The 14,415-nt window shown below is 42.5% G+C and overlaps 2 protein-coding genes across 3 annotated transcripts in view; one reads left to right on the top strand and one right to left on the bottom strand.

The window, feature by feature from the left end:
- Lrriq3 (leucine rich repeats and IQ motif containing 3) overlaps positions 1-5,319 on the bottom strand; it is a 165,894-nt gene extending 160,575 nt beyond the window's left edge. The window contains exon 1 of the mRNA XM_008853646.2: positions 5,255-5,319. The gene's annotated coding sequence lies outside the window, so the exon portion shown is untranslated. The remainder of the gene's footprint in view (positions 1-5,254) is intronic.
- A 123-nt stretch (positions 5,320-5,442) lies between these two features.
- On the top strand, positions 5,443-14,163 carry Fpgt (fucose-1-phosphate guanylyltransferase). Of its 2 annotated transcripts, XM_008853643.3 has the most exons (4): positions 5,443-5,549; positions 6,851-7,018; positions 8,439-8,531; positions 11,029-14,163. In XM_008853643.3, the coding sequence occupies exons 1-4, from the start codon at positions 5,492-5,494 to the stop codon at positions 12,474-12,476; spliced, it is 1,767 nt and encodes a 588-aa protein (XP_008851865.1). In that variant the 5' UTR covers positions 5,443-5,491; the 3' UTR covers positions 12,477-14,163. The 2 variants fall into 2 exon arrangements, with proteins under 2 accessions (XP_008851865.1, XP_017658831.1); XM_017803342.2 differs by lacking the exon at positions 8,439-8,531.
- Positions 14,164-14,415: the final 252 nt, after the last annotated feature.

Genomic DNA, 14,415 nt, shown 5'->3' with positions numbered 1-14,415 from the left:
ACACACACACACAAATTAAAATAAATATTTTTTAATTACTTTCAATAAAGCTATAATTTACTATGGCCTGCATAATCACCTTGGATTAAAGGTAACCACTCAGTAGACAGCACTGAAAACTGAGAAGCTCACGAATTCAAACCTTCATGGGAGAGGTGAAAACCAGCCCCATGAAGACCAAGGCAGTGTGGGCCAGGATGGCAACATTCCCTACAGACAGCTGGCTTTAGGCTCTCCTTATTAGGCAGTTAGGGTTAAAACTGATAAACCTTTTAGGTCTGACTAATTAGCTCCATCTAAACTTTCAGATCAACACTTTATTACATACTCTTTATGGAATCTCCCATATACGTGAATGTGCTCTGCTATGGAGGCAATTCCCGCTTTCACAGAAGGCAGTCAGTGATCATTTTGAGGAGAATGTACAGTTTAAACACTCAGCCTGGTGGCCTCTTGCAAGATAACCCACCATCCCCATTAGAAGCTCAGTTTCTCCTAAGCACAGACAAACAGTCTAGATGATCCAGAAAGCAGAGGTGAAGCTCCATACAGACCTGCTTACTGAGACACCAGGTACTTGTCATGTTCTGGTCTAGCACGATAATCCCCAAGCTCTAATATTACCTAGGGAATTCTCTGAAAGGAAGATTCCTGAACTCCCATCTCCACTGTCAAAGGCACAGACCAGGAACACATAGCTACAGCAGGAACTCCAGAACTCGAGCTCTGCAAGCCCTGGATGCAGGACCTTCCACACTGTGCCTCACCATTTGCAATCCCTCAAATAGAAAAGACGGTGGAAGCCTGTCCTTGGGATTTCCTTCCAGAATGCTCATTTCCCCTTTGCTGTAGGAGCTGCTAAACACCAGGAAAGTTGACAACAGCTGAAGAGAAGCACGGACATGTCTATGTTTCATAACAGACAAAATGGGGTACTTTAAATTTTCAACTACAGCATCCCCTGAAGCCAGGGACTGTTCTCAAAGAAATCTGCAAAGTGAGGGTCATATAAGAAATGTGTCATTTTTTATTAGGATAATGTGATTTTTTTAATAAAAAGGTGTTTTCTGTTATTGTTTTAGGTCAAAGGAAAAATGAGAAGTTTAATTTTCCCACTCTGACTCCCGAACACAATGTTTCTGTTTTTGTTTCTTGTTTTGAGACAGGGTCTCCCTGTAGCCCCAGCTGGCCTTGAACTCATTATGTAGACCAGGCTGGCCTGGATCTCACAGAGATCTGCTTGCCTCTGCCTCCCCAGTGCTGGGATTAAAGGTGTGTACCACCATGCCCAGCTAAGAACTTCTCTTAATAGCAATCAACATTAGTGCATATTTGTTCTAAGTGAGGAACCACTACCTGTATACTACAGCTGAAGTCCATATTTGACGACAGGGTTCACACTTGTGATGTATTTTCTATGCTTATCAACAAATGTACAGTGACAGTAGCATGTGGTCATCCATATCATATTGCATGCATATTATTATATGAAACCCTCAAACTCCTTTGACCTTCAAGCCATCTCCTTCCTCCCAAGTTCCTGACAGCCTTGATCTTTATACTGTCTCCATAGTTTTAGAGTTGCCAGAATGTCATATCATAAGCATAAAGTTAGAGTGTATAATATGCAGTCTTTTCAGATTGCCTTATTTTACTAAATATTGTGCATTTAGGCTTCCTTGATATCTTCTTTAAAAATGCAATTCATTTTAGTAACTGAGCACAGCCTAGTATGGCAAAGGCCCTGTTTGATCCCAACACATAATATAACTCATTTCTAAAGCACTGATAATAATACATTACATGGATATAAAATGTTTTATCAATCCGTTCACCCATTAAAGATTATCTTGGCTGATTTAAAGCCTGGGTCATCATGAGTAGAGTTGGTACAAGCAAATGTGTCTGGTTTTCATGTGCACGTTAATTTTCAGTTAAGGGACATTATCAAGGAACTTACTTTGTGGATCATCTGGTCTGTCCTATCTTGTGATGAGCTGCCACTTTCTTAGGAAGCAGCTGTACTATTTTGTTTCCAACAACATAAAAATTGAGAAATAAGTGCTTTGTGTACTTACTGGTATTTGGTGTATCAATATTTTAGATTATGGCTATTCTAATAGATGTAGAGAGATAAGCAGTAGTTTAAGTTTGTCATTCCCAGGGATCCTTCTGTATGCTTATTTACCATCAGATTACATCCATTGCTGAAATCTGTTCAGATCCTTTGTCCATATTTGACTGGGTGTTTTCTCACTGTTGATTCTTGGATTATTTTGGTGCCATTCCTTCATTGGCTATGTGTTTTACAATCTTTTTTCCAAGACCTTTGCTTGCCTCTATTTTCTTAATTCTTTTTCTTCCAACTCAAAAATTCATTTAATGAGAGATTCCATTTCTCCACATTCAGCACATCAGTACACAAATTTCAAATATATAAGCATATTATGCAGCTATACATAACTATATAGCTGTACTAGAATATTTTATTTCAAAGTAGTCATTTCTCATACTGATTATTCAATTGCAGCCATCTTGAATTGTCTTTATAGACCATGTAAATCTTCCCGGGGTAGTTCAGTCCGTAAAATGCTTGCCATGCAACTAAGAAGCTCTGAGTTTGATCCCTAGAACTCACATAAAAACCTGGGTGTGGTTGTGCATGCCTGCAATCTCAGGTCTGTAGAGGAAGAGACAGGAGGTCACTGGCAACAGCTGACCAATGAGTCTAGCAGAAGTGGCGAGCTCTTGGTTCAATAAGGCTCACCATGACTGAGGAAAACACCTGACATAGACTGTTGGCCTCCAACTCACAGGCAGGCATAGCATATTACTCAAATAAATCCACTTTCGAAACCTTTAGCTCACATTTCTTTTAGGAAATTCTTTGGATTCTTTCACTCCACCAAGAAAAAATAATCACAAATGTCTTCAGAGAATATTATTTTTCAATAGATTACAGTAATTTGTTCAATGTCTTTTTTATTATTTTCATCTTATGTATATGAGTATATTGCCTGCCTGCACATAAGTGTACCTGTGTCACGCAATGCTTGAGGAGGTCAGAAGAGGGCATCAGATCCCTTGGAACTGGAGTTATGGACAGTTGTTAACTGCCATGTGGGTGGGTGCTGAGAATAAAACCCAGGTCCTCTGCAAGAGCAGCTAGCGCTCTGAAACACTGAGCCATCTCTCCAGTCTCTCAACGTGTTTTTTACAATGTGGAATTCAAGACTTTTACTGCATTTGATTTGTGCAGAATTAATTGGTTTACTATTGAGCTTGGAGTATTTTACTTTTGTAAAATAATACCCCACCCTAACAGTAAATCCCTCCCCCCACACACAAAGCAGTAATTTTCCGAGATAAATGCTCAGGTTAAAAATGTAATATTCTGATAGCTTAAGAGTGTTTAAAGATCAATCACACTCACTGTTTTATAACAATGACTATATAAACTAAAAATGTCTAGACATTTTACTTATAAAAACTGTCAAGGAAACTTATTCTCCTTCAGGCATTGTAATATATATATATATATATATATATGTAATTTTACTTAAAATTTAATTAAACTTCAGGGGGACAGGCGGAGCAGAAACCGTAACTGAAATGTGGCATATTTATTTCTAATATTCTTTGTGAGTGACACAATTATACTGGGGAAATAATACTCACTTCTTATGGCCTTCCTCCCTAGGCCCGAGAATGTTCTGTCCACAGTCTGTGTGACAGTCTATCCACAGTCTGATGACAGTCTATCCACAGTCTGTGTGACAGTCTATCCAGTCTGTGTGATGACAGTCTATCCACAGTCTGTGTGACAGTCTATCCAGTCTGTGTGACAGTCTATCCAGTCTGTGTGACGACAGTCTAGCCACAGTCTGTGTGACAGTCTATCCAGTCTGTGTGACAGTCTATCCAGTCTGTGTGATGACAGTCTAGCCACAGTCTGTGTGACAGTCTATCCAGTCTGTGTGACAGTCTATCCAGTCTGTGTGACAGTCTGCCATGCCACTCTTACTGTTCTTTGCACCATCTGATGTTTTCCACTTTGGTCACTTTGCACTGTTTACCTCACCTCACAAGAACAGACAGTACTCAAACACGGAGGCCCCAGTGACCCCTAGGAATGCCTTGGCATCTCAACCTAGTTGCAGAGATGAAATGAATTCCATATTGACAACTTACAAAACTCTCCAGACAGATCTCCCTCCTGAACTCCCGACCCATATGTATAATGCATGCAGACACTATACGTTCCCACTACGTATGCATACATGTTTATTCTACATGTCCAAAACCAAATCCAAGCCTCTCCATCGCACCTCACAAGGAGCTCGCGCATCCTTGGCTGTCTCAACTCATCGGCTGCCATTGCAACCTCAGGCTGACATCTTTGATTTCTTTCTCTCACACTCCATACCCACGCATCAAGCACATGTTGGCTTTGCCTTTGGAACTGTGCCGAACGGGAGTAATTCCCCACCATCCCGTTATCGTCCACCCTTCCTTCCATCAAGTTTCTATTTATGGTCTATGGTAGCCTGCAACAAGTCTCTCTGCTTGCCCCCAGACCCCACCGTCCACTCTGAGTCCATCCTCACATTTCAGTGTGTCCTCTTCAAAGGCAAATCTCGTGACAACCCTTGAATGACTGTTTCTCTCAAAAGGAAAAAGCAAACATTTTGCTTTCTAAGGCTGGTTTCTCTGACCCGTTTTCCTTCAGTACCACCTCACTCATCGTCTGTATTTTCTAAAGGTTCCTCTACAGGAATGTATTGTGAAAGAGTAAACTTTCCTTAGTGAAGTTTTAAGGGAAGAACTAGGTTCGCTCACAAACTTCTAAGCTCCCGGGGTGTTGAGTGCCTAAGCTTCACAGTTAAGATATTAGCGGAGAGCAGCTTGTCAAATGCCCCTGCACGCTAGGACTTCGGAATGGCATCGCCCATCTCCCTGACAGTTGACTCAGTCAGCACTCTCCCGCAGGCTGTTGTGTCCACACTCATCTGCAGAGCTCCTTATACACCTGACTCTCCAAGAGTCACAGCTCCAGGAAGCACACACAAGGCCGACTCTCCCCACGGGTACTGGGTACTCATCCACACATACAAAAACCCCAGAGGCCAGGGAAGCGAGTGGGGTGCTGGGTACTCAGTGCTGTACCCTCCAGAACCACAGCTGGGCCGGCGGGTGCAGCCCTGAGGCGGGAGAGATGGCAGAGGCCCAGGACCGAGCACGGGAGGACCAGCACCTCGGCATCCGGGCGGCCTCGTCTCCCGGCCGGGTCGCGGCCTCGCGTGTGCCCCGGGATGCAGCACTGGGAGCCTGGACCCCGCGCCCAGGTACCCGGGGGCGGAGCTCACTGCCCCTGGCCCGCGTTGCCACGGAGATGCGCGCACGCCGTCCTTAGGTCGCGGTGACGGAGGACGCACGCGGGGGCGGGGCGGAGCACAGTGCGCATGCGCGCTCGGCTCCCGGAAGTCGGGCCATGGCAGCCCTGAGGGAAGCTATGCTGGGCCGGCTGCGGAAGTTCTCCCAGCTGAGAGGTACGGCGGAACCGAGGTCTGGGGTCCTCTGGGGGCGGGGGAGGGCCTTTCCGACGGACTTCCGGCTTCACTTCCGGGTTGCGCCCACCCAGTCCTGGGTTCTCTCTGTGCTCTGCCTAAGGCATGCCCAGCTGAGAGGTACGGCGGAACCGAGGTCTGGGGTCCTCTGGGGGCGGGGGGGGAAACCTTTCCGACGGACTTCCGGCTTCACTTCCGGGTTGTGCCCACCCAGTCCTGGGTTCTCTCTGTGCTCTGCCTAAGGCATGTACATGTAGGGAGAGCCACCGACACCACTGCTGATACGTCACGTCCAGGCTGTGCAGAGTCAGTACTGCAGTGTGCGTGCTAAGTCTGTCTGCAAGGCTGGACGTGGTGCTGCTCCCCTGCCTCGGTCTCTGCAGACCCGTCCAGTGTATTCCATGATGTGGCTCCACTAGGAGGCAAGGAAACGGGTGATGGGTGTGATTGCCCAAAATCCAGGGACTCGTATTCGGATAGCACTCTTTGGAACTGATAAGTGCTAGGTGCCGAGTCTCCTTTGTAACTAGTCACCCTCTGACTCTCTGTACTGATAAAGAGATTCCCACTCTTTGCCAGAACTGCAGTTGGTTATTTATTGCGTTGACTGGGGAGTCGTTCTTTCGTAGTCTAATGACTTATGTGTTTGCATTGGTCATCTTGTGTTACTAGAAATGTCATTAAGAACTGGCATGGTGGTGACTTGGGAGGCAGAGGCATTGGATCTCCCGAGATCAAAGCCTGCCTGGTCTAAGCACGGAAGCCCTGTGTCAGTACACACAGGCCCACACACGTGCTCACATGCACACAAGCGCACAGGCACTCGGGCTGGCTCTGGAGGCTCAAGCCTGTACTCAGCTACGTGGGAGGCTAGGGAGGTTCAAGTTCAAGACCTGCCTGAATTACAGCGTGAATTCAGGGCCAGCCTGGGCAAAAACAGGCGGAGGCCAGGTCACGAAATAGAGCACTGTCGTGAATTGCCACGCCTCTGTTCAGTGCTCAGTGCCACCAAAATAATAACAGTAATTTAAAGTGTCCATATTTATAAACAGAAAAAGTGAAGGCCTGGACCTTTGGGATGGAACTTTCTCAGTCAGGGAATGCGGAGAAATCTGATGAGTGGAAATTGGTTTTGAAAGTTAGAGGTGGTTTCTTTGTATTCTCTTAGGAAGCTGATGATAATACTTACCTTTTTTCCAACCCTTCTTTTAAAACAAGCCAGCCTGTAATAGATAGAAAATCCTGGTATTTTATTAATTCTTTTCTTACTTGTTTTCAAATAGGCAAACCTGTGGCAGCTGGAGAATTCTGGGATGTGGTTGCAATTACAGCAGCCGATGAGAAGCAGGAACTCGCTTATAAGCAGCAACTGTCAGCAAAGCTGAACCGGAAAGAATTACCCCTTGGAGTTCAGTATCACGTCTTTGTTGACCCTCCTGGAACCAAAATTGGTACAGATTTTATGGGTGTCTTTATAACATAGGTTTGGATGTTATGATTGAAAGATAGCTTTTCCTGTGCTTTACAGTTCAGAACAATCCCTATCTGTGGCCTTTACAAACTTAAAAATATGAATGTAAGTTGACTTTTTTATAACGAAGGCTAACGGAGACCAGCTGTACTTAGCCATTCTCACTTGCAGGGAAAGACTTCCAGAACAGCATTTAAAATAATTTTATTTGTTTTAATAAAACTTACTCTGAATATTCTCTTAGACCTCATTAATAGGTCTCAAGGTTTTTCTCAACCCAACAGATTCTTCACACATGAAGAGAGCAATTCTGGAGCATACGAGTACACTTGGCCGCTTGGGACCACAACACAGAATACAAAATAAGAGGGTCCAGTGGCTTAAAAGTACCATATGACATTTATTTGAAAACCCAGTGTAGTACAAACTTGTTGTTTGATATTTCTTTCCAAATAAAAATGAATGCCACTCTACCTTTGAATCTGTAAGAACATTTTTCTCCCTTATAAATGGTTTCCTCTACTTTTTAAAAATTATTCACTGAAAGTATTTTGCTTTCAAAGCAAATACTCATCTTTATTTATTCTGTACTGTTAGTTTGCACATAGTAGCATTTTTAAAGAAATCATCCTTCTTCCCCCTCATTCTAGAGACATGATGTATGTTCATGGTATTCGCCTGATCTAATTTACTCTTCAGAGAAAGAAGGGCAGTTCTTTTATCATTCCCATTATATAAAGGAGAATCTGAGTTACAGAGAATGTTATGTGGAAGTTAAACGAGGTTCTTAAAAATTTGAAAAAGAAAATCTAATGCATGTGTTAGATGAAGTTCTGTGAGTCATTAGATGGTTTTTATGATTTATATTTTTTAATTATTTTTATTTTATGTCTATTGAGTGGTTTGCCTACATGTATGTAAGTGCACAATATGTGTGCAATGCCTTTCAGAGGCCAGAAGAGGGCATCGGAGCCCCTGGAACTAGAGTTCCAGACCGCTGTTAGCCACCATGTGGGTGCTGGGAATTGAGTCCAGGTCCTCTAGAAGAGTAGCCAGTGTTCTTAAGAGCTGAGCCCCTCTCCAGCCCAGGTTCTACTATTTGTAATGGAATGAATGGTCACACTTAGTCTTTTGCCACAGACTGTGATTTACCTTTCATTATTGGTTCTGGGGAACGTTACCTGCTCACTGTGTTCCACCAGTGTTCAGAAACACTAATGTGCTTGATTATTTACTGACATTGATCGGCTCTAGTGTTTTTCCAGCACCTTTCAACCTACCTACTTAGTTAATTATAGACAAAACGCAGGTATTTGAAATTATAACACTTAAATTTTCCCTCATTACAAGATTTGGATAGGCTTCTGTGAATTAAATTCTGCTTTTTAATTGTTTTTAAGGAAATGGAGGGTCAACGCTCTGCTTCCTGCAGTGTTTGGAAAGTCTCTATGGAGATACATGGAGTTCATTCACTGTCCTGTTAATTCACTCTGGTAATGGCATTCATGGTCAATTTACATTTTCTCTTGAATAGTCTACTTTTGGCAAGTTGGGAACTTTTCCTCCTTTGCAAACAATTTCCTCCGTATTTTAAAACCATTTCACTGGATTTTGATTTGTTGATCTTTTCCTGTTTCGTTTTTCTTTCTTTTTCTATTTTCAGAGTATGAATAGTATGATTTTTCACAAAATTTATTCTACAAATTGTAAATTATGCACATCATCTCTTTTGGGGTATTTTATCTTTGTTTTGCATGTAGGAAATTATTTTTTCACAAAACCAACCTCTTGAACATATGGACATTTCCCAGGAGTCTCAGAGAGTGGATTCTTGCTGTGAAACAGACCGGATCAGCACTATTATTATTAAAATGGTCAGAACTCCCTTTCATGTTGTCTGGGGATCTGTAGCCAAAAGCTACCATCTCTGCCACAATTTTGTAAACAAAATAGGACAAGACTTGGGTTAACAAATATATAAGTGAAAAGCTCACATAGAACGTTTTCAAACAGAAAAGTATGAAGGAAATTATCTCAGAATAAAGTGCAGATTTTTCAGTCCAGTACACTCAACTGTATGAACATTTGGTCTAGGTGAAGATCTGCTCTTTGCACTATATGCCAATGATCTGATGAAGACTTTGTTGTGGCCTGGAATTGGCCAGGGGACATTACTTTATAGCACTCACCCTGTTGGTTTCCAAGAGTCTTTCCAAGTCTTCAGATTCATATATAGTACTCTGAGTCTTGATAAAGATCACGTCAGTGTAGTACATCCAAATCCTGCTTTCAAGACTAATTTATAATGTAGAACAATTTCTGTTATACCTTTTTTATACAGAAAGCTCTCCCTGCCAATTTAATACAATTAACTGAACACTAGAAAACATGTAGCTAAATATGCAATGGGCCCCTTTGAGTCCTGGCTTCCTGTAGACTCAACCAGCCATGGACAGAAAATATTTGGAAAAAAAAAAACAATGTGTCTCTATGAACATGTAGACTGTTCGTTTTCCTAAACATCACAGCATAACCACTGTTGACCTAGCGGTGTGTTGCATGAGATAGTACAAATATGTATCCAGTGGGACAGTGTGGATTACATGCAAACAGTGTACCGTTTTCGGTTAGGCAACTTAAGCAGCCTCAGAATTTGGTATCTGCCTAGGGTCATGAACTGATCTCTGCAAATATGAGGATTGGCTATAGACAGTTCTTTTATAAATTATTTATTACTTTTTATTTTATGTATGTGGGTGTATTGCCTGCATGTGTATAAGTGCACCCATGTTGTGCAGTGCCTCTGGAGGTCAGAAGAGGGCTTTGGAGTTCCCTGAAACTGGAATTATGGATGGTTGTTAGCGGCCATGTGGGTACTGGGAATTGAACACAGGTCCTCTGCAAGAGCAGCTAGTGCTCTTAACCTTAGTGCCATCTCTCAAGTCCTAGATAATTCTTTAAATGTATACACTTTACTATTGTCTTGTCTTAGGAAAAGGAAAAAATAGAAAGTTATTATTAGCTCCTATTGAACAATGTACATGTGAAAAGTACTCTAGACATATTATTCATATAAAATTTGATACACACTGATCTGGAGTAAATCCCAGTGTGCTAAAATGTGCTGAACCATGGTGAGTTTGACTCTTTCTACTAAAGTCTCCATCCCACTGGGCATTTGTTCCTTAGATAAAAATGATGCACAATATTTAGTGTACTTAAGAAAACACACTTTTCAGGAAATGAAGACATTTTGATATTCATCTCTTGGAAGAATCAAATTGAAAAAAGTATCTTTCATAAAAGTATTCATAATAAATTTGCCTTTAAGTATATGTGGGAAGTTGAACTGACAACAGGAAATGTGTGTAACAGAAGTCCATTCTGAAATTGTTAAACAGCATTTGTGAGAAGTATATTCCTAATATGTGATGCTAACCATGGTTGAAATGTGTTTTAAAGGATCCTTAGAAGATCATTTCACCCCATTGTTCTTTTATTTGTTATATGATTGATTTAAAACCGTCCTCAGGACTGGTCATGGTGGGGCTCACCTTTAATGCCAGCACTTGGGAAGCAGAGGCAGGCGATCTCTGTGAGATGGAGGCCAGCTTGGTCTACATAGCATTCCAGGCCAGGTAAGGCTACAGGAAGACCCTGTCTCAAAAAGACCAACAAAGAAACAAAAAGTACCAAAGCTTGTAGCATATTCGAGTTATTTCCTAGTCTAGAATCTTCAAAACTACATTACCTCAAATTACCAGAAGTCACTCTGTAACTTTTTTAAAAAGTGTAGATTTCATTATTCTTTCCTGAGTTTTGATACCATATTAGGTGTCTAACGTCTTTGGAGACATTTTGTGCTGGAAGGGGGATTTTGAACACCTTTTTTTTTTTTTTTATAGTACTGGGCCCCGGGCCTGCCGGGACCCGGCCTTGAACATCTTTCAAACAGCATATTTTTAATGGTTTGATTTTGTTCTTTAATAGGTGGCTACAGTCAGCGCCTTCCAAATGCAAGTGTTTTGGGAAAAATTTTCACTGCTTTACCGTTTGGTGAGCCCATTTATCAGATGTTGGAGTTAAAACTAGCCATGTACATTGATTTCCCTTCACGCATGAGGCCTGGCATCTTGGTTACCTGTGCAGATGACATTGAACTTTACAGCCTTGGACAGTCTGAGTTCATTGTGTTTGACCAGCCTGGCTTCACTGCCTTAGCCCATCCTTGTAGTTTGGCTGTAGGCACCACACATGGGGTGTTTGTCTTGGACTCTTCCACCTCCTTACCACAGACAGACCTGGAGTACAGGCAGAGCCACCGATTCCTCCACAAGCCCAGCATAGAAGAAATGCGTCAGTGTAATGCCGTGCAGAGACCCAGAAACCGTGGTCATCAGGACATGGCCAGCGGTGACACTGCCTGCCTCCAGTTTCCCTCTGAGTATGTGTACACCGACAGCGTATTTTACATGGACCATAAATCGGCAAGAAAGTTGCTTGATTTCTATGAAAAGGTCAGCCCGCTGAGCTGTGAAATAGATGCCTATGGCGACTTTCTGCAGGCCCTGGGACCTGGGGCGACTGTGGATTACACCAGAAACACATCGAATGTCACCAGCCAAGAATCGCAGCTGGTCCACATGAGGCAGAGCATATTTCATCTCCTCAAGGGAACATCACTGAACGTTGTTGTTCTGAATAACTCCAAATTTTACCACCTTGGAACGATTGAGGAATACCTGTTCCATTTTACTTCTGACAGCACTTTAAAGTCAGAACTTGGTTTACAGTCAGTAGCTTTCAGCGTCCTTCCAGCTGAACCAGAACGCTCCAGCAAAGCACCCTGTATCATCCACAGCATACTGGAGGCGGGGTGTTCTGTGGCACCTGGCTCAGTTGTAGAATATTCTAGATTGGGGCCTGAGGTGTGCATTGGGGAAAACTGTATTGTCAGTGGTTCCCCTATCACAGCCAAAGCCGCCCTGCCCGCGGGTTCTTTCATGTGTTCTGTAAGCTTGAAGATCGATGGACGTTTAGGGTACTCAACCATGGTGTTCGGTGTGCGAGATAACCTGAAAAGCAGTGTGAGAGCCTTGTCAGATATAAAGGCACTTCGGTTCTTCGGAGTTGATTTCCCGTCCTGCTTGGATATTTGGAATCTTAGCATTTCGGAGGAGCTGTTTTCAGGAAGTAAGACGTGCCTGAGTCTGTGGACTGCTCGAATTTTCCCCTTCTGTTCCTCTCTGAGTGACTCAGTCACAGCATCACTGAATGTGTTAAATGCTGTCAAGAGCCACTCACCTTTCAGTCTGAAGAACTTTAAGCTGCTCTCCATGGGGGAGATGCTGGACTACAAAGATGTAGAAGATATGACAGCATACAGGGAGCAGATTTTTCTAGAAATCAGTTCGAATAAAAAGCAGTCAGCTTCATAGATACCTTAAATTTGACGTACCATCAGTACCATCGTTTTGAACAAGGTTGCATGTGGTCATCCTCTAGAACGCAGACTTTTGCTTTGTGCAGAAAACCAATATAATAAAAACTATTTGAAAATTGTGTCACTGTGAGTGTTGCAGAACAAGAATGACAGGAAGTAAAGGAAACAAGTTTTGATAGAACATTTCAAGAAGAAGTGCAGAAGAGATCCTGTTTAGATGTTTTGCTCTATTTTATTTTTAGTAAGGACAGATTGAGGGGCATGGTCTCATCCACATAAAAAGTACTCTGGCTTTATAAAGTGATTTTTCCAACCATTCTTTAGAATATTTCCATCTTCTTTTGGACTTTGGTCCAATAAAGCTTTAAGTGTTATCAGCAAAGTTTTTGGTTAAAGTTCTTAGCGCAGAGATACAGTCACTAACAAAAACATCTTAAGGGAAAAGGGCTTCCATACAAGGTTTGAGAGATCTGTCCTTCATGGATGGTAGGCACGGCAGCAGGGTTACTCCGCCTTCACAGCAGTCACTGCAGTGACTGTTTGCATGGCATGGGCCAGCAGCACAGTGAGCTAGGGTGGACTGAACCTTCAGAGCTGCCCCTAGTGACCTTCTGGCGGCCAGGCTCCGTAAAGGCTCCGCAGCCTCTCAGCGCAGCGGTGCCAGCTGGGAACCAGATGTTCAGACATGCACCTCAGGGAGACCTCTCACTCTCCAACCAAAACAGTTCTCTCCTGAACTGTTCAAAAGTTCTCTCCTGAACTGCAATAAAAGTGCCCATTCTAGTCTTATGGGGATGGTGCAGATGTTCTAGAAATCTCAGAAGCAAGTCCATGGCTGACAAGTGCCTGGTTAACACTGATTGTTTTAGCTGAGAAGTGATACAAAGAGCTGTAAACCTCACAAGAGTTTGTGACTCATTTACTGATCTCATAAAACTCAGTCAAAATAGATTTATATTATTTTTCCTTACGTACTTGAACATGGGTTGCATATTTTATAAACTTTGTTCAATGTTCCATTACACCGGAAAACACACTGTGTCCACAGAGCTCAGGTACCTGTCTGGAAGGCGGTAGGAACAATTGAGGTCCACCATGGTCATTTAACCATGGTCATTACCTTCATCCAATCTTAATTACACCCTTAACAGGTCTGTGGACTTGCCACATGGACGTTTTACATTCCTTTATTTTTCTGTCCATCCACTGGTGGTTCTGATGCCGTGAACAAATCTCTGGCTGGAAGGTGCACAGTGCGGGGGAGGCAGAAGAGCGCAAACCGAGGGAATACGGATGATAGCTCCAAGAAAGCCCCGGCTGGGAGTCCAGGTTATGTGCACCTGGCTTAAAGTAAGCGCATAGAGGCAAAATGTGCCACACTTGTGTTTAAACTTCCTTAAGTAAGCTGTAATAACCAGTCTGTGCCAATTTTATTAATAAATTATAACTCCGGGGAATCTAGAAGAGATTTGTCTGAAACCTTCAATTATGTGTATATAAATATATTTTTGTGTTTTTATAAATGTTGTTCCCAAGTAGAAAGTAAAGGATTTCTGATACTGTTGGACAATTACTGATTTACTTACAGATTGTTATTAAATGGTCAAGACTAATTTTAAAGTGCTATCAACTCGTAAGAATCACTTTATGTTCTGAAAATAAAACATTAATAATGTCATTGCCTCCTTGGTTACTTGAAGATTTTGTGTTTATGATAGATCTCTTGTAAGTGCATGCATTTAAACACAGGTTTTCATTTCTCTGCATGTACACATAAAGGGGAAAATAGTGTAATACAGAGATATCATCAAGATAGCTCTGCATTTTATAATAAAGGTCTAAACCACCTGAAACTCCTTCTACTCAGATTTGCTGATATGCCAGGTCTACGCAGTACCATCCATGGTGCCTTCAGAGGGATTGGTAAGGCTGCA

This window comes from Nannospalax galili, unplaced genomic scaffold (genome assembly GCF_000622305.1).
Source record: "Nannospalax galili isolate Female #2095 unplaced genomic scaffold, S.galili_v1.0 scaffold387, whole genome shotgun sequence".
In the NCBI taxonomy this organism is placed as follows: Eukaryota; Metazoa; Chordata; class Mammalia; order Rodentia; family Spalacidae; genus Nannospalax; species Nannospalax galili.
Note: the sequence above shows the minus strand (reverse complement) of the source record. Positions and strands in the feature narration are given on the sequence as shown.